This window comes from Eublepharis macularius, chromosome 7 (assembly GCF_028583425.1).
Source record: "Eublepharis macularius isolate TG4126 chromosome 7, MPM_Emac_v1.0, whole genome shotgun sequence".
NCBI lineage: Eukaryota > Metazoa > Chordata > Lepidosauria > Squamata > Eublepharidae > Eublepharis > Eublepharis macularius.
Genome location: NC_072796.1, coordinates 130,443,126 through 130,468,281, shown reverse-complemented (window position 1 = coordinate 130,468,281; position 25,156 = coordinate 130,443,126). Strand labels below are relative to the sequence as shown.

Genomic DNA, 25,156 nt, shown 5'->3' with positions numbered 1-25,156 from the left:
GCAGCCCTTTTCTCCAGGGAAATTAATCTCTGTGGCCTGGAAATCAGTTGTAATTCAGGGAGATTTCCAGCCACCACCTGGAGGTTGGCAAGCCTATTTAAAGGAAGGCTATAAATATTTTTAGATCGGGAAGGAAAGGAGAGCGAACAGGGCAACCAGAGCAAACACGACCACTCTCAAGGGAGGTTTCAACACTTTCCCTCAAGCCACTGTCCCTTCTCACTGTCGTCATTTCCGGCACAAACTCGGGCCAGCTCCCCTCCCGCGGCTATTTCCCTCAATCAGAAAAAGGCAGAGTGATAGAGACGGGAATGCCTAGAGCGACGACTTCCGTTCTGCGTCCTTCGCAGCGGAGAGGAACGCCCTTGCTTTGACCCCGCCCCCTCAGGTTGCCATGGCTACGCGCGAGGCGTCCGTTGGTGGTGGCGGCGGCGGCGGCGGAGGAAAGAGGGAGCGCGAGGAGAGGCGGCCATGGCGCGCAGTGAGTGGAGCCTCGCGCTCTCCGGTTGCACTGCGGCTCGCCCTCCCTCCTTCTCGGTCGGGCAGGGACCCTGGAGCCGTCCTAGAACCGGGTGTTGCCGCTCCCTGTTGCGCGAGGCGAGGCTCCCTGGGCTGAGTGCGGGACGAGGAGGAAATGCGCCTTTTTCTGAAGCACAGCTGACTCGGGGACGTTGATGCGTTAGAGCATGTGCAAAGGGCATTCCCGGAGCCTGGGAGCTGAGACCATGTGCAGAGTTGCAGAGGAGTTAGCCGTGTTAGTCTGTGGTAGCAAAATCAAAAAGAGTCCAGTAGCACCTTTAAGACTAACCAATTTTATTGTAGCATAAGCTTTCGAGAATCACAGTTCTCTTCGTCAGATGCCTGATACAAAGACTGGTCAAATACAGAAGAGCAGGAGAGAGAAGAGAGGCGGCAATTAGGGGGGGAGGGGGAGGGAGCAATCAAAACATTCCTTTGCTAGTATATGTAAACATGTGCAGAGTGTAATTCTACAAGTGAACTGAGAGCATGTGCAGAGTGCATTCCCAGAGCAAGGGAAATGAAAGCATGTGCAAAGTAGAAAAGAGTCCAGTAGCACCCTTAAGACTAACCAGCTTTACTGTAGCATAAGCTTGCGAGAACCACAGTTCTCTTCGGCAGTAAAGTTGGTTAGTCTTAAAGGTGCTACTGAACTCTTTTCTATTTTGCCACTACAGACTAACACGGCTAACTCCTCTGGATCATGTGCAGAGTGCATTTCCAGAGCAAGGGAGATGAGAGCACATGCAAAGTTCATTTCTGTAGCCATTGGGCTGAGAATGCACAGTGCATTCCCAAAGCCAGGAGCTGAGAGCATGTGCAGAGTGGATTCCTATAGCCAGTGAGCCGAGAGCATGTGCAGAGTGCATTCTTGCAGCCCGTGAACCAAGAGCATGTGCAGAGTACATTCCCAGAGCCATAGAATCAAGAGCATGCACAGAGTGCATTCCCAGAGCAAGGGAGATGAGAATATGTGCAGAGTGCATGCCCAGAGCAAGAGAGATGCAAGCACATGCAAAGTGCATTTCTGTAGCCATTGAGCTGAGAATGCACAGTGCATTCCCAAAGCCAGGAGCCAAGAGCATATGCAGAGTGCATTCCTATGTCCAGTGAGCTGAAAGTATGTGCTGTGTACATTCTTGCAGCCAGTGAACTAAGAGCATGCACAGAGTACATTCCCAGAGCCAGGGATCTGCAAGCACATGCAGAGTGCATTTCCCAATGTGCAGGGCAGAAACCTTTCTGTGAATCTCTTATTTTTTTTGTGGAGGCCATGTTTACGTTTCATGTTTTTCATCTTTATTTACTTGTCTGCTTATTTTTTTTCCTGATCAGAGGGAAAAGGTTTAGATCAAAAACCGAATAAGCCAAACACATATGTTGCCAGAGAGCGCTCTTGCGATCCACAGATTTAATTTTGACTTTCCTAATGCCTTTGCTTTCCAAATGAAAAACACATAATTTATGTAGCCTCATTTAAACCATCAAATAAATGTCAGCCCTCCAAACTGTTTGGATGCCTATTAATACTGGAACAGGTTGCCATCTGTGGTTTAATATATGTATTTGGCACAGATGATGGGTTGCTATTTAAAAGGGTGGGTCATGGAATGGCTTCAGCTTCTGAAAATGAGGTTTTGTAGTTTATGCAGATTGGCCTGTTAGACAATAGGATACCCAGCACCCTGGCAGGGTTCAGATGTAACAGCCAACCGTATATATTTTTTTGTGAAGGGTCGTTGCTCATATTGGCTTGGTGATTAAAGGTTTTTGGGATTTGCAGTTTGTTAGTATGTCTGATTACAAACTATGATTTGCATTTTCCCATATATTTCCAAAATCCTTTAAATAAGTATCTTTTTCAAGCCTTATATGCTGAAATTTACTTTAAACCTTTTTTTCATAATCCTACTTTGTCGAGAAAAGCCTAGTCCATAGATTGAGGTTTGGAAATTACAACATACTATGGTTGACAGTGAAGGCAGAAGTCTTTAGTTAGATTGCCTTGCATATCAGAAGAAGGGAGGGAGAAACACATTAGCTCGATGAGCCCACATGTAGTAGAAAAGGATGGCTTTCCATTACATCTCTGTACTCTGTTTTTCAAACCGTTTTAGGGCCAAGCTAGAAGTGACGAGTTACACTTGAATGGCAAGTGAACAGACTCACATGTATTCCTCCCTGTTCACTTGCACTCCACTCGATCACTGTGACTGAGTGGAGTGCAAGTGGAGCACAAGTGAACAGGGAGGAATACATGTGAGTCTGTTCACTTGCCATTCAAGTGTAACTCGTCATGTCTAGTTTGGCCCGTAGTTTAAGATGATCTGGGCTGCTTACTTCTGCTAGGCAAAGCCTGTGCTGGAAGCTTTTTTGCATTGACTCAGTGCAGGAAGCCCTGGGAATCTGCCATGGATGAAATCCTTGGGCAAAGCACATTGAAGAGGATCCTGGGGCCAGGGTCAGTTCTGAGCATGCAAGACCTACTAGCAAGCTTATATTAAGTATTTTAACCCCAACCATCCTCTTTGCTCAAGGCGGCTTATAGTAATAATAATTAAAAAACACTACAAGTAAAAAAAAACCAATACTCCCCCCCCCCACCCGCAAAAGATACCCTGGCAAACAGACAGGCCTTATAGTGCCTGCTGAAGATCTTCAACAAGGGGGCACCCCTCACATCTTCAGGGACCCTGTTCCATTGTGTGGGAGCCATGATGGAAAAGGTGTGGGCTCTGGTCAGTGCCAGGTGTGCCATTCTAAGAGTGGGAACAGCCAACAGGTAGCAGCCTAAAGGTTGTAGTTGGGGCACAGGGACATATGGAAGGTGAGAGTCCTTCAGATATGTGGGCTCCAGGCTCTGAAAGGCTTGAAATGTAATAATAGCTACTGAAAGCCTCTCTTCATGTGATAAGGATTAGGGGCAAGAAATTCCTGATGTACTGTAATCTATTTTGTTGTGGGAGGTGGTGCCATTTGAATATTCCATCTCAGGCATCAAAAATGATCTATCTATGAGGATGGTCGGAAACCAGTTACACGCTTTCCCACACAGCAGGACACTTTTGTGTGACCAGTTTCCTGGTTTGCGTTTTCATGCACCTTTAAGTTTTTATATGTCGATCTTTTCTGAAAAAGCAACTTTCCGGTATATGGTGACATTTCTTTCAGTCACAGAACAACTTATCAGAAAACGGGCAGAGCATAACAACTGTGAAATGTTTTCCTTGGAAGAAATTTCCTTACATCAAGAGAATTTAGAGAAACTAGAACATCTTGACAAATGGTGCCGGGAATTAAAAATTCTCTATCTTCAGAACAACTTGATTCCCAGAATTGGTAAGTGCATTTGTTTATGAACTTTTACTTACAACTAGCCAAGGACTGGAAATGATCTAAGACTGTGTAAGGAGGAGAAGGAGTTAAAGTAGAGGAAGCCTGGGGCCGATGCTGAATTTCATCTACTGTTGATGCCCCACAAAAGCCTTACAGGAAGCTGGATTTTTGGTTCCCTGAGCCAGAGATGCATTAATGTTCTCAAGTTTGTGAAAAGTTGTTCAACCATAGGCTTGTGTGGGTAATTGGCAGGGGACATTTTTAATTGGCGAAAGTTTGAATGGGCAGGGCTGCAAGCAACGGGCGCACTTGTCGTTTGCAGCTAATTTGGTTATGGGTTGTTAGTGTGAAGAGGCATGCAAAAGGAAATTATTCAGTGGCTAATCTTCTAAACAGAAAGGGATAGTGTGAGCTGGTCTATCGAAACAAATAGGCCCTTTTTTCAGTGAGCGTTTGGACTTTATTGTGTTTTGATTCCTCTAGCATAGCTGCTTTCTGTGTTTAATTCATAATCTATAATTTGTTTGAATAAAGTTGTCATAGTCTGGGCTGTAGACTGTACCATGAGGGAGACCCTCCCCCCCCTGCCCCGTTCAGCCCCTCCCTGTTTTTTTCCTGGGTGCCCTCGTTTAACATCCTCTTCTTTATAACCATACAGGTTTCTTAGAGGACCCAGCCAGGAAGGGTTACATCAGTGCTTAGTTCTCGTGGCCCCTTCTTACATGCCCAGGGCAAGGCCAACCACCACTTTGGGGTCAGGAGGCAATTTTCCCCAGACCAGTTTGGCTAGGGATCCTGATGGTGTTTTGCCATCTTCTGGGCATGGAGCAGTGGGCACCGGGGATGTGGGGGGAAGTAGTTGTGAATTTCCTGCATGTGCATAGGGTTGGACTAGATGACCCTGGAGGTCCTTTCCAACCCTATGATTCTGTTAACTCGCAGCTAGATGTGAGATGAGAAACAGAGCTCGAGAGATAAAGAGTAAAGTCCTGAGAAGGTTTCCACCCTCCAGTTGACTTCAGTGGACTCAGAAGTGTGAAATTCTGTATCAGATGATTCTGTAAGGCTGCAATCTTGTTCACACTTATCTGGGAGACCCCAGCACTGCTCACAATGGGGCTTATTTCTGAATAGACCTGCGTAGGACTGTGCTGTAAGGTGCCTGCACAACAAGGTCATAGACTCATAGAATCACAGGGTTGGAAGGTACTTCTCGGGTCATCTAGTCCAACCCCTTCCACAATGCAGGGAATTCACTGCCTAACCCTGGGCATGTAAGAAGGAGCCACAAGAACTAAGCACTGATGTGACCCTTCCTGCCCTCTCTCTCGTGATCAAGGTTTTACTAAAAATTTTAAAAGGAATCAACAACATACATTGTTTGTTTAAAAAGCCACATCAGTGATGGGGGTTTTCTGAATTGGAAAAATTTCCAGGGTTCTGGCTAAGAGTTTGATCTGATTTAATATATTTATTTTGAGTTATATTTATGAAACAGCTTTTGAAAAGTAACCACATACTAATTTTATGCCCCTAGCAACAAATACTTGAACTGAGATACCTGATTAGGATTAAAAAATGAATACAGTTTGTTATACGTAAACAAACTGGAAAATGTACATGGAAACTATTTTTACTGGAACACTTGTAAACATCAAAAGACAATATAGCATATACTTCTTAGTGTTGTTTACATTTAAGAGTGGGGGGGGGAACCAAAGATACTAAAAACTTTAATACACTATCAGTGCAATTTTGTGTAGGATTACGCTAGGCTGAGCCCATACATTTCAATGGACTCAGGTTTCAAATATATACCATCAAAGAATCATTAAAGAGAAAGCAAGTAGGTGCCAAATGTACCCTCAAAGAATCTTGACACAGACCTATAAACAAGTGGTACATCAAAACTTCATCCTATCATGGTGGGAGTGTTGTTCTAGTTAGGATCCTATTCCGTGATTCTCCTGAAGACTTGCTGTTTTTTCCCCCCTTGGGAACTGGTGTCATGATTGATTTTGAGGTGTAATTGATCCCCGTGCCAGATTAATAAAGTACCTTTTCTGTTCTGTTCCAGAAAATGTTAGCAAACTAAAGAAGCTGGAGTATTTAAATCTGGCTTTGAACAACATTGAAAGAATCGAAAATTTGGAAGGTGAAGTCTTTATTTTAAAACATAGTTGGCTATTATATATGTATTATCTAGCCCTGCTGAGATGGGATCTATCCCACACAGAACAGATGATTTTTTGTAATTACATGTAGCCTATACTGAAAATAAATTAAGGTGTACCTGTAACTACATGTATCCAACAAGAGAGACAACAGTGTTTGCATACTAGAAATATCTGCTGGACAGAGATGCAATTAAAGCACTACCAAATGCATTGGTATAGTATCATGGTTATGGGCCAGCAAAAATAAGGTGTGCATAAGTCTATTTGTATTAATGAAAGAAAGTGCACAAAATAATATTTAAGCCTGTTGTCTGTGTTGGATCTCAGGCTTAGCTAACTTCCAATGGATAATGCCCAGTATCTAGAGACATGGAGTGAAACTCCCCAAATAGCATTGGACTGTTTGAATTCTCTTAATTTGGACATTCATAGGACTCTAATTAAAGAGCAGCCTGAGCAAGTTGATAGCATGAGAACTAAATCACAATTAACGCAATTTATGAACAAACCTTCCTGCTTTTAAGCCAATAAAAATTTAATGGGAAAAGCTATTTGTTGGCAGTCCATTTGACAGAAATTATGGTTAGTTAAATCCCCTGCTATAAATACCCCAGAGAGATTTACCTCTTTTAACTAATTATTCTGTGAAATTGGCCAAGTTACAAGCTAACGTCCCTTGCGGTTGGGGTTACAATGATGTTTTCTTTAAATGTACATCTGTTCCAGTCCTTATGGGCAGATGTTGTGAATTTTTTTCTGGCAGAAATGTAACATGGGAAAGGGAGCCTGGAATCATTTAGACGTGTTGACAGAATAGTAGGCACAATTAAGTATATGAAATAGATTTTCCCATTTTAATACAAGTATATACTCTTTAGAATGTTGGAGAGAGGACCAATCAAGGCCTCATATGCAAATGACCTCAGGGAAGAGTGGCAGTTGGCGGGGGGGGGGGAGTAGTAGTACCCTGCCAGCCACACAGTGAAGCTGTATCCCTATGGGAAAACACATTTTACCCCTTTTTACCCCCTTAGGGGGCGAATTTCTTAAAATCCCTTCTTTGTGAGCCCCTACATCACAAAAGGAACGCCCTGCCCAAATTTCACGCTTCTAGGTCCAGGGGTTTGGGCTGGGCATTGAGTCAGTCAGGACACTTGTCTTTATATATATATAGATTTATACCCTTTTTTCTTGCCAGTGGGGACTCAGAGTGGCTTTAAACATCTTTTTTCTCCTCTGTTTTATCCTCACAACAATAACCCTGTGAATAGGTGAGGCTGACAAAGAGTGACTGGCCCATGAACTTCCAAGGCGGAGTGGGTTCTGAACCTGGGTTCCCCAGTTTCTAGTGTGGAGGTCTAACCACTAAACTACACTGCTTGTCATTACGGTTTGAGCACTGTAAGAATGGAGTCTCCTGCTTTGAAGATTTCAAGGAGTATTTCTGAAGATATTTGTTTGCTGTCTTGAACCTCATTCTCACATTGATACAGTTTAGTTTTAAAATCCGCAACAACAACGAAAGCCTCTGGTTTTGGTTGTTCTGAAGTTTCTTCCCTATGCACAAACATTCCTATCAGCACATCAACTCACTCAGAGGAAAAAAGTTTATTTTAAATAGAGATGTAAATGTAGAACATGGTTACTTCATCTTTTTTATTCTGTTTTGTTTTTAAAAGAGCACACCATTAGAAATTTGGACTATTAAGTTAAACAAGTGCTGAATCAGAATTTGAGATAGATGTTCGTTTTATGTTAGGAGAGAAGAGGAGGAGCGAGAGAATGTATTGAGAACTATCAACATTATAAATGAAATACTTTATTAAAATAAAGTATTTATTTTATACCACTTTTCAGCTTAAATTTGGCTTCCAAGACTGTTCACGTGGATCCAAGTTTAATTTAAATTTTTTAAAAAATATATGTGTTATTCCTTGGATAAGGGATTCTTAGGGGAGCTAGATATATATTTTTCTTAACTTCTTGTATACCCCATCTTTCTCCCTAGCGGGGAACAAAAGTAGTTGACATTGTGCTCCTCCATTTTATCTTTGCAACAACAACCCTGTTAGGTAGGCTGGGCTGCAAGTGTATGCCTAGCCCAAGGTCACCCAGCAAACTTCCACAGCAGAGTGGGGATTGGAACCCGAGTCTCCCAGATCCTAGCCTGAAACTGTACCTACTGCATCACACAGGCGCAGTGGAGAGGCTGTGGCTTCTCATCCCTCTGAGCTGATCCATCGAGGTAGGAGAACTCTCAGCTGAAGCTCCATATTTGTTGAGATACAATGATAAGAGTAGCAGTTGGTTTTCATTTGCATTGTGGAAAAAATGGGTACAATACCTGCGGAGCGCCTTTGATTCTTTTCAGTGGGGAAGTTAAGCCCATGTGTTTACTTCGCCCTGTTGAAACCAATGAAACTTAGAAGGATTTAACTTGAGGTGGGTGAAATCTAACTTTTTTAAAGAAACAAATGGTGCAATCCCAAGCAGAGTTACTCAAGTTTACGCCCATTGATTTCAGCGGGCTTAGACTGGCGTAACTCTGCTTCGGATTGCACTGAAAGTGTAGAAAAACGTGGACAAGTTACCTATCTGTTGCATCCTTCCCGCAGATGTTCAGGGTGGCATATTGGTTTTCTCTTCCTCCAGTTTATTTTCACAACAGTCCTGAGAGGTGGGTTAGACTGAATGAGTGACTGGCACAGGCTGTCTAGTGAACTTTGCGACTGGACAGGATTTTGAGCCTGGGTATTGCAAGTCCTGGTGATTATATCAGCACAACTACAACCATCTGTTGATATTCATGTGAGAGACCAGTCATCCCTGAATGCACATATAGAAGCTATTTCCTGTTATGGCTGTTAACCACCTGGACCAGATTCAAACAATCAGTAGCCTAATTTTAGATTAACTGCTATAGACCACATGTCGCAAAATCAAGAAATAATTACCCAAAATATTCTTTTTAGGTCCACCAACCCTTTTTATGCATTTCAAATAATCCTTCTCATTTAATTAAATCTCTCCTGTTTTAGGATAAGATCTTGGAAGCAAGGAAACTATTATAATTCTTAAAATGTCAGCGGTTCTAGTAGCTGTTTTTTATTTTTATTTGTAGAATTATTCAGCAAGAACTGTGTCCTGTGATCAGGGAGGGCTAAGTAGGTGTACTTAAGAAATGCAAAGTTAATTAAGAAAAAAAAACCTTTTCACCTTTCCAAAATAGGTTGTGAAGACTTACAGAAGCTCGATCTGACAGCTAATTTCATAGGTGAATTGTCCAATATTGAGACTCTGAAGAAGAATATACACCTCAAAGAGCTCTTCCTTGTAGGGAACCCATGCACTGATTTTGAAGGTTATAGACAATTTGTGGTTGCTACACTTCATCAGCTCAAAGTACGTTATATTTATATGAAACTTACTTACTTATTGCAATGTCCCCTTGCCTCCTGAGTAGGGTCAAATTTCTATGAAGGGCAGGGGGGGTTGTTGTTGTTCCTTTGACTCCCTGTGCCTGGAAGCCAGAGGAACTCCTTGTCTCCTCCACAAACCCCAGCAAAACCGCCTGGTAACCTCTCTCCAGTTCCAAGATTGGGTTACTCACAAGTAATAAACACTACTTCAGAAAATAAATCTTTATTTGAATACTTAATATGAATAATCAATTAAAATCAAACCAGTACGTCTCAGCAGATCAGACGTTTAAGAAAATAATCAAACGACCTTATCTTAGCTGTTACGATAGGTACCTGGAGCTGAGCTGGAACTTTGCTGCAACACACACAGATGGTTGAGTAGCAGCAGGGCACTGCAGCATACAAGTGCTAAATCTCCACAGCCGAAGCACACGTAACCACCGAAACACCTGCAAGATACCGGAGCAGCTCTCAAGCACACAAAGCACCGAAGCCCTCAGAAGCTGGGACCTTAGGCCAGTTACAGCTTCCTGACCATTGTCAGGAAGTCTTCACCTGCTGGTGGAAAATGGCCATAGAAGGGGACTTACTCTCTCTTGGGAGAGAGAGTTCTAGATTTTTTGTGCCACTACTGAGAAGGCCCTGTACACATGCACAAATTGGCAGGTGCGGCTTCAGTGCCCTCTCCCCAGTTCTCATGCTCTTCCTGCCCTACTTTGTTGTTCCTCCTTTGAGCTGTGACAGCCAGAGGGTTACAAACTGCACACTCACAGCCATAAGTTACCAAACTTTCACTCAGCAGCCAGTTGTTCCTAGGACAGGGTTTATCCCCTTATGGTGGAACCCAGCCGCTTTTTTTCAGTAGTTTCCTGACCTGCTGCTAATAGCAAATAGCGATTTTTGTTAATGGATCTGGAGCCAGTGCAGTGCGGGGGTGGAGGAGGATGCCTGGTTGTTGCCTCCATTTCCCTCCTCATCAGTGACTGCTGGAAGGAGATGGTCTTCAGATGGAGCTAGGACCCACCATGGTAGGGGGTGTTTTTTCTGCTCCATCCCATCCTCTGTTGGCCAGCTCTATTGGCCTTGGGCCAAATGGCAGATAACAAACATCTTAAATACTCTCCAACTTCCATCCTCTGTTGGGCAGATCAGTGGTGGATGGAAGCTGCAGACTATTTAAGATGCTTGCTAACTGCTGTTAGGCCCAAGGTCACATGAAGCATCTAGCAAGCATAAAACAGTAATTTCAACAATCCCTTAAAAAGCAATGACAATCATCAGTACAGTATCTCAAAGCTGATTTGCTAGCAATCCAGAAGACACAGGAACAACACGACCCCCAGAAACCTATCAATCTTAAGAAGCGAAGAAGTAACCAGCCCATGAAATTCATTATCCAAATGCTGTCGGGAAAAAGAACAGTTCTCGGCAAATCTGCCTGGAGGCCAAGAGGAACGGAGCGTCACGGCTTGAAAGATAACGGGTAACATTCGTCCTTGGTGCCAAGGGCCAGAATTTGTTAATCCAATATTAATGTTAATGGAAAATATAAATTAGTCCTTTTAGCATGTAATGAAATTCATGCTAAAAGTTTTGCCCGGCACATTGAACAGAAGCAGTAAACAGAAGCCGATTCTGATCTTCAGACTGACAAATGGCTGGCTTGTGTCTGAAGGTTTATTTTCCCTTCTGGAGCAAATCTAGCTGAGTGTGCATTGGCCTTGCAGCCAATTGGTCCACCAAATTTAGCTCACATGCCTTTTAGACTCTGGTTTACATTTAGATTCACATTTGGCTTAAATGGATTTTAAAAACAGCATGAAGCGGCCATTAATGAAATGGAAGCAGCACGCTTGGAGTAGTTGTTATAGGTAAGTGTGGCCAAGAGATCTGGGCTGTTTCCACATGTCCTAAAAAGAGGTGCTGCGAAAATGGAAGCAAAACTGTTTGCTTCTGTTTTAAAATCAGAGACACCAGAAATCCCGTAAAAAAGCCGCCAGTGTTCAGTGAATGGAGCACTCTTTTTAGGACGTGTGGAAATGGCCACAGTCTTCCCAAACATTGGGTTCACCCAAGGGGTTTCTGGGATTGCCAAGTCTAAAGCCCAAACTGAAACCACCACATAGCCTTGACCTATGTAAGGGTAAGCAGTTACTGGAAGATACGATATATATATAATATTTTAATGTTTTGCCCCCTTTTCAGTTTTTGGATTCTCAAGAGATAAGGCATTCTGAGAGGCTACAAGCTTTACAGAATTATCCTGAGGTAAAAAAACAAATCAAAGAACAGGAACAGGCCTACCTTCTTAAGAGGTCCCAGGAAAAAGAAGAGGCACAATGTCAAGCACATGAAAAACGGGAGAAGAAAAAGAAGGAACGGACTCCTGGCTTTGATAGCCAATGGTATGCAAGCATTGGCGCCACCATTTATGTGCATATTTGAACATGTGAAACTGCTTTATACCCCCAGACCCTCAGCATTGCCTCTTTCAAAAGAGAGGCAGAGTTCTTGTATTAATTTTGAAAATGTACATGCTGCCTCTCCAGAGGGGGGTTTGAGGGGTCTCACAACAAAAGCAACAAAACTGCACAAGCGGCTAAAAACAAGCCAAGACATGAAAATAACATAAATCAAAATCTAAGCGGCCTAAAACAGAACACAAAACAACTGAAAAAAAGATGGCACCTCTCAGTTTCCAACCTCTGGTCTTTGGAGTGCCGGTTCTAGGGACTCAATCTGGGAACTTCTGTATACAAAGTGGATACTTTACCAGTGACCTATGTGCGATGTCCCCATCTTAAATCTTTCTTTTAATATAGATGTCTTTCTGTTCTGGAAAGAAAACACTCAGCATATTTGTTACGTGAGGAGAGAGTATTGCATGTGTCTGTAGGCCATAAGTGGCTCCCAAAAGCTGTGAGAATGTTATATATCTTCATTTCTGTTGTTTATAAAGCAAAATTTCTAATGGTTGCGCCTTTGCTGCCAGTGTAGTTAGTATTCGCCACTGTCATCATGATTTAAGGGGATTTCTTTTGTGCATGGTTGTGCAGTGCCTACTCTCTAGATGAGAGAGAGAACCACCAAAAGTCTGAAGGAGGAAACAAATACTGTGAATTGGTGATAGAGGAAGAGGATGATGAAGAAGAGAGAGCTTTTTGGGAGGATCCTGTGCCCCACACTCCCGAGGCTAGATTAGAAGCTCACAGATTCCTTGAAGAAAAAAAGAATGCAAAAGAAAACAGGTATTTGTCATTCTTGCTGTGCATTTCGCAAACTGATGATAAATAGTTTTATGTGATACAAAATTTGCATTGATTTTTCACAGCCTCAGTACCGGATATTGTCTCTAAATAGCCTTTTGTTTTTCCCTCCTGACAAACCAACATTTGACATGCCTTAGAAACCTATAATGTTCTTAGATCCATATATATATCTATAGCACCTTTTTCGCGGCTGACTATGACTCTTACTATAGACTACAAGGGGAGGCATGGGTAGAGAGAAAAGTAAAAAAAAAAAGTGGAAGAAGGTGCAAGAAAAGGTGATTTGATCCTCAGGAGCAGCAGTTGGATGAGCCCTGCTCTCAATAATGAGCCTGTGCTTTTTAGATGTTCTCTTAGGTCCAAACTACCCGTTACGTCTACCACAGGAACTGGCAGCCATGCAACAGCTGCAGGTCCCCTATGGAAACTCAACTAGAAGTGCTGCAGGGGCCCGGTTTGAATCAGGATTGTGGTACAGGAGAGGGGCTCTTGCCTTCTCCTGCATGCTGCTTACCCCATCCAAAATGGCTCCAAAGAAATGCAGCCCTCCAACTCCATCAAATAACGTCCCTCCTTGGGATGAGAAAATGGAATGGGAGGAAGGTGGGAGCCCCTCCTCCCTCCACATAGTGGTCCCCAATCCAAATTGGGTCCCAGTGGGACTCCCACATTGAGTTCCTATGGGGAACTTGCAGCTGGAGCCATGGGGCGAGTCCCCATGGTGATCACATGGTATATGTAACACATAGCTTGGGCCTTACTTATGTGGAAGCCTGTTGTCCACGAGAGGTAATCAGAAACCATATTGCTGAGTTTTTGCTAGCTGTAGTACTCAGAAAGGAGCAGCCACCATCTCTTAGAGTCTCCCTGCACAAAACATCTTACAAAAGATCTTACCCTTGTTCTCCCCTTGTGGATACACAGACACTGCTAGGGAGACAGAATCCACTTGAATATAAGTCCGCACAGGAAGTAAGTCACTTGAGTGTCCCCGTGTAAGATGTCTTGTGCAGAGAGGCACTGACTCTCCCTAATTTGTCTATAAAGTGCATCCTTCCTGAAGGATACAAGGGAAAGATCAGCCCTCTCTACCAAATACTGTGAGGGCCAAAATACAAGATCTGTTCGACGTGGGTCATGGATGCCCCACCTGTCTTGTAGTCATGTGATTGGGGGAACTCACCTTCTACGCATTCTACGATCTTCCTCTCGTCTTTCTGTTTCTTCCTTTGTTGCCTTGCAGAACAGATCAGAATGCAAAATCAAAAACTGAAACTTCCATTCTCGCTATTCTCCCTCCCCCATTTTATTTTGATAGAGAACAGAAGAAGAAAGAGAAGCCACCAAGGACTTTGATCACTCCAGAAGGAAGAGTTCTGAATGTGAACGCTCCCAAGTACGTAAGGGAGAAACTGTCCTCTAGGAGAGTGAGCTGGTTTTGAATGCGGTGCTTGGTTATCTGAGGAAGTAATTCAGTAATTCACTTGTAAAAAAATAATTTTGTTGGATTTTAAAAAGAAATTCTTTGCATTTAAGTTTTCCTGTGCACATGTCAAATACGATCACCAAAGCTGGAGAACGAATGCACGATTGGTAGATTCTGTAACTGTTAAGAAAGCTTTCTGTTTTCTGTTCTCCCAAAGTCTAATCACCTGGGTTTTTTTCGGTATCTTTCTCAAGCTATGGATTTTTCCTGATTTTTTAAATTAATGACCAGTTTCCAGAATGACAGAATTAAGATGTTACCATCATGTTGAGTGGGGTTATTGTGGGACAGGGGAGATTTCAGAAGTGGGCGACTCTGCCAAGAGAATTGAGGGTAGGAAAGGGACCCTGACTTCTACAATGTTCAGCACCCCTGTTTGGTACTTGCACAGCAAAGCAGAATTCTAGATGAGTAAGGGGGACTGCAGCTGTTCATCATATTTTTATGATTATTCTTCCTGTTTTTTTTTTTCAAAACAACGCAGTCGTGGAGCTTTAGAGGCAGAAACTGGTACAGTGTGCATGGGGAAGAGGTTATTTCTTTCCCTTCATGTCATCTTCCTGCCCAGAATTACCCCCTTTCAGCTGCTTCTACTTCTGCTGGGATCAGTTTATGGATACTCAACACCTATTTCTCCCACAGAAGAGATAAAATCAGCCAGTGGGGTGGCCATTTTGGGCATGCATACAGTTCAAGGGGAAAGAGTTAAATTGAGTCTCTTCCTTTGTATAAAAATCCAAGATCCACATTAATACCTTTTATTAGGGCTAACCAAAATGACCCAAAATCTTGTGCACACCACAACTCTTCATCAGACTGGTTGTTACTCCACCCCCCCAAAAAGATGAGAAAAATGCAGATTTTTCAGGTCATATGACATTCCATTGCAGTCAGTCTTTGAACAAATGAAACCAAAAACCTGTTCAACCAAGTATACAATGTGCCAAACAGACTTCAGTTAAACAGGGGGCAAATGCAGGAGACATGGATGAAGAGAAACATTCTTTGAAATAATTTGCCTGTTGTTGTTTTAGGATGGACTTCCTGGTCTCTTTAAGTTTTCTGTTCTATTAGGAAAGATCTATCTTACAGATGATTTGGCTCTGTCTCTCTTTTGATTGATTGATTGATTGATTGATTGATTTTTACTTAGACCAGATTAAGTTACTGAAAAATATCTTCACCATGGTCGGCCCCGTTTAGCATCATAAAGAGAACAATGACATCTCTTCAGCAGGCCTGAAAGCTACGAAGGGAAGGCATTGCAGCGGCTGAAAAGAAATCCCGGTGTTTGACAACAGCGTCTTGCAAGAAACTCACCGCTGTATCGATGTCTCGGCTTTGTTGTAGAAATGTGTTGACAGCCGCACAAAAATTAGAGTAGTTTTCTTGTTCAAGGGAAGACAAACATGCAATGCCTTAAAACGTTGCGTTGACAGGTTGGAACGATGGTTCTGAGAGTTAAAAACGTATGAAGGGAAAAAACCTCTAAAGCTCTACAGGCTTACCGAATGATGTACTATTCTCTTTGCTCAATGGATTAATACAGCCGGATTTTGATAAACTATTGGGGAACAGCATGAGCGGCAACCGTGTTCCGTGATTTATTTAGCTGTAGCCAGATGAAGTAGGAGATTCAATGGCTGCAATCCTAATAGCTTCTCTCAAATCTCAAGTGTCACATTTGACAAGCAAGTTTCTAGACCTTTTGGTGCAGTTGCGGCAGCCATGGTTTATGGACCAAAACCTTATTCTTTTGTAAAATGATGCCCATCAGGGCTTTTTACCTAGCAATCCTAAGCAGAGTTACTCCCATCTAACCCCATTGACAGTCATTGAGCTCAGACTGAAGTAACTGTTTTTAGGATTGCACTGTTAGTCTCTTGAGTTGTTTTCCCTCTCCCAATAACCCAGGCTTGCTTGCTTTCAAGCATATGACCCATGATAAAGAGCCAGTGTGATGTAGTGGTTAGAAGGTTGGACTAGCATCTGGGAGGCCCAAGTTTGAATCCCACTCTGTCCTGCAACCTTGCTGGATGACCTTGGCCAGTCACATACTCTCAGCCTAGTGTACCTCACAGGGTTGTTGTGAGGACAAAATGGTGGAGAGGAGAACAATGGAAGCCAAACAGAAGAAAGGCAGGGTAGAGCTGAAGTAAATAAATAAAGTAAATAATAATAAGGGGAGGGAAATCTGAACACGTTGGGTCAGTCACAGCTCTCTCAGAGCTCTCTCAGCCCCACCCACCTCACAGGGTGATTGTCGTGAGGATAATAATAATACACTTTGTAAACCACTCTGAGTGGGAATTAAGTTGTCCTGAAGGGCGGTATATAAATCAAATGTTATTATTCGATTCTGAGAGCCAGTTTGGTGTAGTGGTTAAGAGTGGCAGGACTCTAATCTGGAGAACCGGGTTTGATTCCTCACTCATCTGCTTGAAGCCAGCTGGGTGACCTTGGGTCAGTCACAGCTCTCTCAGAGCTCTCTCAGCCCCACCCACCTCACAGGGTGATTGTTGCAAGTATAAAAATAACAGTTTGTAAACCGCTCTGAGTGGGTGTTAAGGTGTCCTGAAGGGCGGTATATAAATAAAATGTTGTTGTTGTATCATTATTTTTTAAAAATGAAAGGAAAGTATGTTTTTGCTAATTGGATTGATTTGCATAATTTATGCTAATTGTTCACTTTGTGTTTTCTTGTCACCAATTTTTGAGTTCTTATGTTCACCTCATTCCCACCATAAATTTTTCAAGATGTTGGGAATGTGTTACATGAGCAGGCCTCAAGGGATTATTCACCCAACTTGGTTTTCTAATGTGAGATAACTGTCGCGCTTGATTCCCTGGGCTAAAGAGAGGTAGAAAAGGATGCTGAGGATTTCTGCAAACAATTTGTTTTCCAGCCATCTTATAAATGGCTGCATTTCAGAAAGGGCAACTGCTTCCAAAAACCTTTCACGTAATTGCCACAGAGAAGGTCAGGTGTGTAGAATCTATCACACGATTACATTACTACATATAGGCAGCCAAGGGAATCCTTTACAGGGATGATCTCAACATTAAAGTAACAGCCAAGAGACCAGAAATTGCTCAAGTAATGCAGCATTTGTTGTCGATTTTCCGGGCTGTATGACCGTGGTCTTGGCATTGTAGTTCCTGACGTTTCGCCAGCAGCTGTGACTGGCATCTTCAGAGGTGTAGCACCGAAAAACAGAGATCTCTCAGTGTCAATGTGTGGAGAAGATGTTAGCAGGTAATTTATATCTACTCAGGAAGGTAGGCTTGGGCTGAGTCATCCTGTAAGAGTTTCCCAAGTTGTGGAATGCTAATGGGGGGAAGTTTCACTGTATCCTGAGGAGGTTCTTTTGCATATGGATGGGTGGTTGATATGCTAATCTTATCTGCAGGGCTATTGTAAGATGTAGAGTATTTTGTTAGTCTGGTGTTTTTCAGGACTGGAAACCATGCCTTATTCATTCTTAAACCAACCTTCCTGAGTAGATATAAATTACCTGCTAACATCTTCACACATTGACACTGAGAGATCTCTGTTTTTTGGTGCTACACCTCTGAAGATGCCAGCCACAGCTGCTGGCGAAACGTCAGGAACTACAATGCCAAGGCCACGGCCATACAGCCTGGAAAATCTACAACAACTAACGTTATCCGGCTGTGAAAGCCTTAGACAATAAAATACAGCATTTGATTTGTGTTTCTCAAACAGCAGCCCCCCACCCCCAACTTCCCCCTATAACACAGAGCAAACTGCCTTTGAAACTGAGTTATATTATGGTGTGGCAAAGGTGCTGTTTTTCAAGATTAAAAAATATCCACACCTAAAGCAGCTCTCTGGAACCAGGCCAAAGTCATGCAATTCATCTATAATATTTAATTTCCTCACACCTCAATACAATTTAACAAGGATTTTTTTAAAAAAAATAGATATTTATTTTAGTCCATTATTAGTCTCCCTTTCTCACTATGAAAATTAAAATGTTAGTGATGAGACGGGTAACAATAACACCTAGTAACTTCAGCATTTCAGGCAGAAGTTGTGTTTAAGAGAGACCTTTTAAAATGAACATACTGTTTATATTGGAGATCCAGTTTGGTGTAGTGGTTAAGAGTGTGGGACTCTAATCTGGAGAGCCGGGTTTGATTCCCCACTCCTCCACTTGAAGCCAGCTGGGTGACCTTGGGTCAGTCACAGCTCTTTCAGAGCTCTCTCAGCCCCACCCACCTCACAAGATGTTTTGTTGTGGGGATAATAATAATAACATACTTTGTAAACCGCTCTGAGTGGGCGTTAAGTTGTCACTGTATATAAATCGAATGTTGTTATTACTATTATAAATATTTTCTTGCGTGTGCACATCTTAGTTCATTCATGCAGTGAAGATCCTTGTGCCATTGTGGTAGTTGGTATCGAAGCAACCTTTTAAAAATCTGCATAGCCAGAATCTGCCAATCAGAAGCCCTGTTGGGCCAAAGCGCCACTTGGCCCCACCCACTTTCTAAAATTGCTTGGCGGGTGTCGGGAAAGGTGTCGGTGGGCACCATGGTGCCCATGTACACCACATTGGGAGTCTCTGGTGTCGAGAACATGTGAGACGAAGCTGAGAAGATACTGTAGATCAAGGCATGGCCAAAATACTTGGATCATTGAAGAGAATGGTCTCCTGAAGGAATAAATCATTGCTTTGTAATACTCTTTGAAATAATGGTGCATTTAAAAAATCTCAAAAAGATAAAACTCTGTTCCATGCAGATAACAGGGAACACAACTATTTCCTCTCCTGCTGCCAGCAGATGTCCCTCTTCCTGCATGATCTGCCATTCTATTAAACTGACCATGCCTTCCTCCATGCCTCTACTCAACCCCCCACCCCTGCAAACTGGAATATAATTCATGATTTCTACAGGTTTCCTGCCACTATATCAGGAAAGGAACATACGTCTTTTTAACAAAATCATGCCTGCAGTAATCTCAATCCTTTAACAGTTGAAGTCCCAGAATACTGAACTTCATTCAGTCCTTCTAACAGTGGATACTTTCTGTTTCTAGGCTTCCTTTCTCCTTGAAAGACGATGAAGAAAACAGCCAGTTCATTCTGGATCTTGCAGTTTACAGGTCAGAACAATTCATGTGATTTTCAGATATGTGCTTTGCCTGCTTTGTTGGACACTGTCTAGTCACGTGTCAGTGATTGGTTTATAAATCCACATGTCCATACACGTAATGGCAAGTATTAAAATGGGTCACACAGCACAGTCAAAATTAGCCGTACACACCTCCCCACTGCAAGGCAGCTAAACTGGGGTCCCAATTTGCAGATCTGATTCAGTTTCATTAGGCCTTGATGAAGACTTGAGCTTGGTTCCCGCCACACAGAAGACTGCTTACTATCTTAGCCTGCAAGTGCTTTAAGGACCTGCTGCCTGGGACGGTATAGGAAGTGGCTCCTCACCATCTTAGCTCCATCTCCCCTGAATCAAATACAATGGTATTTGGACTGTTTGGCTGAGATGGCCGTTGGATGCACCATGTTCCAGTTCTGTTTGGCTAAGTGTTTCCAGAAGCTGAGTTTGGGAGGGATTTTGTTCAACATCATAGCAGTTGTTCCATAGGGTCCCATGAAATTCAGGTCGTCCCTCCGTGCTGTTTAATTACCTGCATGAAACCACCGAGAGATTAATCCAGAATCATGTCGTGAATGACCATCAATATGCCAAGCATATACAATTCCATCTCTCTTTTCATCTAATTCAACTGGGCCTGTGGATGTTCCAGACCGGAGCCCCCAGTGTGGTGGCCGCCAAGTGTTTCTAGAAAGTGGGCAGGGTCAGGTAGGGCCGATTGGCCATTGGAGATTTGATTGGCTGCGCAGATGTTGTTTTGGCAGCAGCTGCCACGACTGCATAAGGATCTTTACCGTTTGACTGAAGGTAAGTTGTGGCAGCTATTTTGTGGCTGGCTCCACCTCCTGCTGCAGCCATTTTTTTGACCACACCCACCACACTATGTCAGAATTCCAAAGGTGCTCGCAGAAAAGGTTGGGGGGTCCCGCTTTTAGATTGTTACCTGGGCGCGATAATATGCCGGAGGAAGGCCAATCGACTATGACGCTCAATTCAGGTAAGACTTGAAGTATCATTGGTTGGTGTTGATCATGGAATTGGGATGCAGCCTGCTCTAGAAAGGGTTGCACTCCTCTGAAGGAGCAGCTTTTGCAGTTTATGGGTGTTTATTAAATCATGATGTCCTGATAAGTGTTCCAGTTTAATCTATAGTCTATCACACCTTTGCCACTTGCAACCCTTCCTTGAAAAGCATGATCTAGTTACAAGGATCCATGTTCGTGTTACCTCCAGCCTTGGTTACTGTATTGCCCTTCATGTGCGGCTGTCCATGAGGAAGGTCTGAAAATTTAATTTAGAATGCAATAGCAAGATTGCTGGCTGGCTTAGACTATAGACAGTGTATAACTCCAGTGTTGAAAGATTATCACTGGCTGGTTGTTGTGGATTTTCCGGGCTGTATCGCCGTGGCCTGAGGTTTGACACTGAGAGATCTCTGTCTTTGGGTGCTACACCTCTGAAGATGCCAGTCACAGCTGCTGGCGAAACATCAGGAACTACAATGCCAAGGCCATGGCGATACAGCCTGGAAAATCCACAACAACCATCGTTCTCCGGCTGTGAAAGTCTTTGACAATATTTTATCACTGACTGCTTGTTCACTTCCACCACAGTTTTGGTTTTGACTTATGAAGCTGCATATGGCCTAGGACCTTGGTATTAAAAATCACCTGCCCAGATACTGTTCTCTTCCTCTCGCATCTTCCTTTGTATACCCCTACTTCCAGAGGTGAGCCACGTGGCCATACGGGATAGGGCCTTTTTGGTGACAGCCCCTGGATTTAAAGTGCCTTCTCCCTTTCCCTGATTCTGGCACCATTATAATCCATTTTCTGGCATCAGACCATATGATCTTTATTTCAACTTTTTGTTGAGTTGATTTGTTTTTTGGTTCTCTCCCCAGCCACCTCCATTTTGGTTCCGTGCCCAAAAAAAGAGCATGTAAATTTGTTGGTCTTTACGACACCTCAGGAATTTTTTCTCGTCTTAAATGTTAAGAATGAAGAAGGGGAGAATTTTGTAAGCAACTATGGGCCCCCATCAGAAGAAAAGTGGGGTATAAAGGAAGTAAAAATAAATTTTAAAAATTGAGAGAGTTCAAAGGAGAGAAACGACTGTGTTCAGAAGTTTCCTAGAGATAAAAAGCCTTGCAATAAACAGAGGATAGTGTTAGCAAAACAGTACTATAACAGTACTATGGGTGGAAAGCAAAACCTTCTGAATTGAACTTGTTTATGGAGAAAACACTATGCTTCTTGGAGTAAATGTGACCCACCCCTAGGAAGAGACTTCACCCTCTTTGCTCAGGTTTTGAGAGCCTCTCTGCTAAATAGACTTTTTCTCATTCATTCTAAAGACATCTGGACACCTCTCTGCTCGATGTTGACGTACAGCCTTCCTACATCCGAGTAATGGTCAAGGGCAAGGTCAGTACATTCTGGTGGTTGCCGCTGTGCTTTAATACTTAAATTCAATTTTTAGTCATTTTCGGTGTACTAATTTTGGGGCCTTGACTCACTCTGTTGACGGGATTGGTGTGATGGGACTTGAGGAGAGAGAAATGGCATCATGAAAGAGGGTGGCATGGTGTTCAGCGGGGAAGTGTGATGAGAAAGAGCGGCAAAGGGGGACGAAAGCATATGTGGAAATGGAGGGAACGAGAACCACTTCCAAAAGAGAACAGGGCGGCCTCTTCCTGGGATTTTCTATGTCAGAACGCTGGTGGAGGAGAGAAGGCTTGTTGAGAATTCCTAGCCCATAGAAAGCTAGTGTGTAGCCCAGCCTCCCCCTTGACGTGCTGAGTTTCCCTGTCCCGGAGGTCCCCCACATGTGGGCCACATTCAAGGATGGGAGAACATGCTAAGTAAATAAGCATGATCAGCAGCATTGAGCTGCAAAATCCCTGCTTTTGTTGCGAAAGCATCAGTAGTTCAAGGCCTGTGGGGCCCAGGCAAATGGTGATGGCTGAAGGCAAGCATCTTTTCCCCGTTCAGTGAACTCAGGTTTGATCTGGCAGGATTGATCTGGGTAGATCAGACATTCTTCAGGTTGTTATCTCTGGCTTTGGAAAGTTTGGGGGATTTGGAGACGGAGATGGGGATTTGGGAGGGTATAGCTTGGGGGAAGCAAGAATGTGATGATGTAGGCTCAGCCCTCTGAGGTAGCCGTTTCCTCTAGAGGAACGATTCTCTGTAGCCTGGAGGCCAGGAAAACTCCAGGCCCCACCTAGAATTGGTAACCCTAATATTTCCCCCATGTCTTTCCACGTGCCAATTCCCTCTTTCCCAGTTCCCTCTCTCCTCTCGTTCACTTCCTTTGGCTCCATAGCAGCCATTTGGAGGAGCGGAGAATTGGAATGAGATACAACCGTTTGGTATGGAGTCCCTGGGCCCAGTTCCCTCCCCCAAGTCACGTTGGGGACATTTTGGAGCCCTCAGCCCAACATCCTGTTTGGGAACCAAAAAGGGGTGAGCCGTCCCTCTACCACCAAAGTGACTGTACAAGGGAAGAGGGATAGGATGGAATCTGGCTCAGCCACAGCATTTCCCTTGGGCGCAATGGTCTCCGAGCCCCGTTCCTTCCCCTCCCCTCTAAAATGAGGTGCGCTGGGCTTCTCATCAAAGGAAATTTTCTCTTCCTTTCACCTTTCCTGCCATTCATCAAGGATCGATTTGTGAGGGAATGTAAAAAGGGGAGGTGTCAAAGAATAAAGTCTGGGCCAAGCTACAAGTGACGAGTGACGCTTGAACGGCAAGTGAACAGACTCACGCGTATTCCTCCCTGTTCACTCGTGCTCCACTTGATCATGTAGTGAGTGATCAAGTGGAGTGCAAATGAACAGGGAGAAATACACATGAGTCTGTTCACTTGCCGTTCAAGTGTCATTCATCACTTGTAGCTTGGCTCTCTGTTGCCCTGTCTTCTTTACCCCTGCAGTTCCTTTATGTCTTAGTAGGTCTGCTAGCACCAAGTGGAGTAAATGGTGCTATTTCTTCTTTCCCAAAATTACGTGAAAGCGAAATGAGGTTATCGACATCACAAAATTTTGATGAGGAACTTTTGATCATTATGGAGGAGTGGAGGACTTCATTTGTTGCATAGAGTCTTCCTCCAAGATGTTATTTTTATACACACTCCCTCTCCTGTGCTAGAGTGTTCATCTAACCATGCTTTGGGACAAACCCTACCCACATCTCACCTATGAAATGCAGAGACTGTATATTGTGAAAAAAGTAAGGGGGGGAAGGGAATATGTGTGAAAGCACAATTGGAATTTTGATTGACAGTTCAAATAAGCCCCCAAATATAGTCAAGTGCTTCTTGGGCACCATTTTCTTTCCTACCAAACCCCATTTTAATATAGGAGACATTAAGGTAAGCCTTTTTATGTAACAAAATTATTCCTAAGAGCTGTAATTTACAGTGAACAGAGATTTGAACATATACTTAAAAAAAAAAAAAGAAAATCCCTCTGCATCTTCCATTTTCTTCAGTTTTGGTTTCTAAAATGCTGCAGTACTCTTAAGCTGAGCTAAAAATTAGAAACTCCATTTGTAATCATACTACTAAATGCAGATTAAAATTACTTTAATTCTTAAGCGGAGTAGCATAATTATGCGCATTTAGTTGCTAATATAACTTAAGCACCATGTCATAACCTTCTTTAGAAATGTCACATTTTTCAGTGGCAACACTGATGCTATACTTGCATATCTTCATATATATATATATATATATATATAGAGAGAGAGAGAGAGAGAGAGAGAGACATTCACACATCATACTTACAATGTAAATGGAGAATGTTTAAGATGCAAATCGCCCATTAGGATTGGAGGGAATATATACTGCAAGAGAGAATTTAAGTCAATAAATCTTCTCAAGTCAAAGTCATGTTACTGCATATTTTCTGTCTATGTCACACACGGGTTTTTTCCTGTCATCTTCCGATTTCATTTCCATGTAAATCCACACAAATAAGTCTGGCAAACTATAAGGTTTTTAAATGAGGCATATGTCAAATGACATATTTCCTCATCTCTCTTTTTCTCCCCCCTCCCTCTAGCCTTTCCAACTGGTGCTTCCTGCAGAAGTGAAGCCGGATAGCAGCACTGCCAGGAGATCTCAGACAACTGGACATTTGGTTATCACCCTGCCAAAGGTAGGAAAGGTGTCCTCCGCGGATGTTAAAATGTGCTTGCCTGCGCCGTAAAGCTGCCCCCACAGGCCTCGGTTTCTACCGTAGACAACAATGGATGTATTTTGCTAGACCTCCTTCTCTTTCCCTGTATGTTGCACCCATCAGGCATTGCAGAGTTCATGATAACATTGTCCTTTGAGGCACCCTGTTCCCATACTGTGAGGGGTCCGTACGTGTACATGTGAGACATGCGTTTCATATGGAATGCTCCTGCTTCCCAGATTTCACCTCCAAATAGCCAAGCATAGGATGGGCCCTTTTCTTCCATTGTCTCTAGCCTCTGTCATGGAAGGGGCTGCTGGCTTGTCAGCTAGACAAGGATGTGTCCAAACCTGGACTGCATTACTTAGTATGAATGTTTCAGGCCAGGTAAAAATTGTCATTCGCTCCCAGTTTCAGTAAATTACTCCATTACTCAAACAGTTTCAATTGTCAGTAAAGATACTTTTAACACTATGCTTTTCAGATGCTGTAGCATTTCTCGCTAACAGCAAGATTCCAGGTTACTTCTGTTACTCTCTGTTAATGAACATGCAAAAGACATGAAGTTGCCTGGCACTGAGTCAGACCATTGGTCCATCAAAGTCCTGAAAGAAAGAACCAGA

The 25,156-nt window shown here is 43.1% G+C and overlaps 1 protein-coding gene across 2 annotated transcripts in view; it reads left to right on the top strand.

Moving 5' to 3' along the window:
• Positions 1–408: 408 nt before the first annotated feature.
• Positions 409–25,156, top strand: part of DNAAF11 (dynein axonemal assembly factor 11) — a 46,381-nt gene continuing 21,633 nt past the window's right edge. For both annotated transcript variants that reach the window (XR_008597427.1, XM_054985220.1), the window contains exons 1-10: positions 409–481; positions 3,691–3,858; positions 5,933–6,010; positions 9,262–9,434; positions 11,660–11,859; positions 12,511–12,702; positions 14,042–14,119; positions 19,278–19,343; positions 21,708–21,777; positions 24,417–24,512. Coding sequence is in view for 1 of the 2 variants with exons in the window: in XM_054985220.1 (XP_054841195.1) it covers positions 472–481; positions 3,691–3,858; positions 5,933–6,010; positions 9,262–9,434; positions 11,660–11,859; positions 12,511–12,702; positions 14,042–14,119; positions 19,278–19,343; positions 21,708–21,777; positions 24,417–24,512 (1,131 nt within the window). In the remaining variant the exon portion in view is untranslated. The remainder of the gene's footprint in view (positions 482–3,690; positions 3,859–5,932; positions 6,011–9,261; positions 9,435–11,659; positions 11,860–12,510; positions 12,703–14,041; positions 14,120–19,277; positions 19,344–21,707; positions 21,778–24,416; positions 24,513–25,156) is intronic.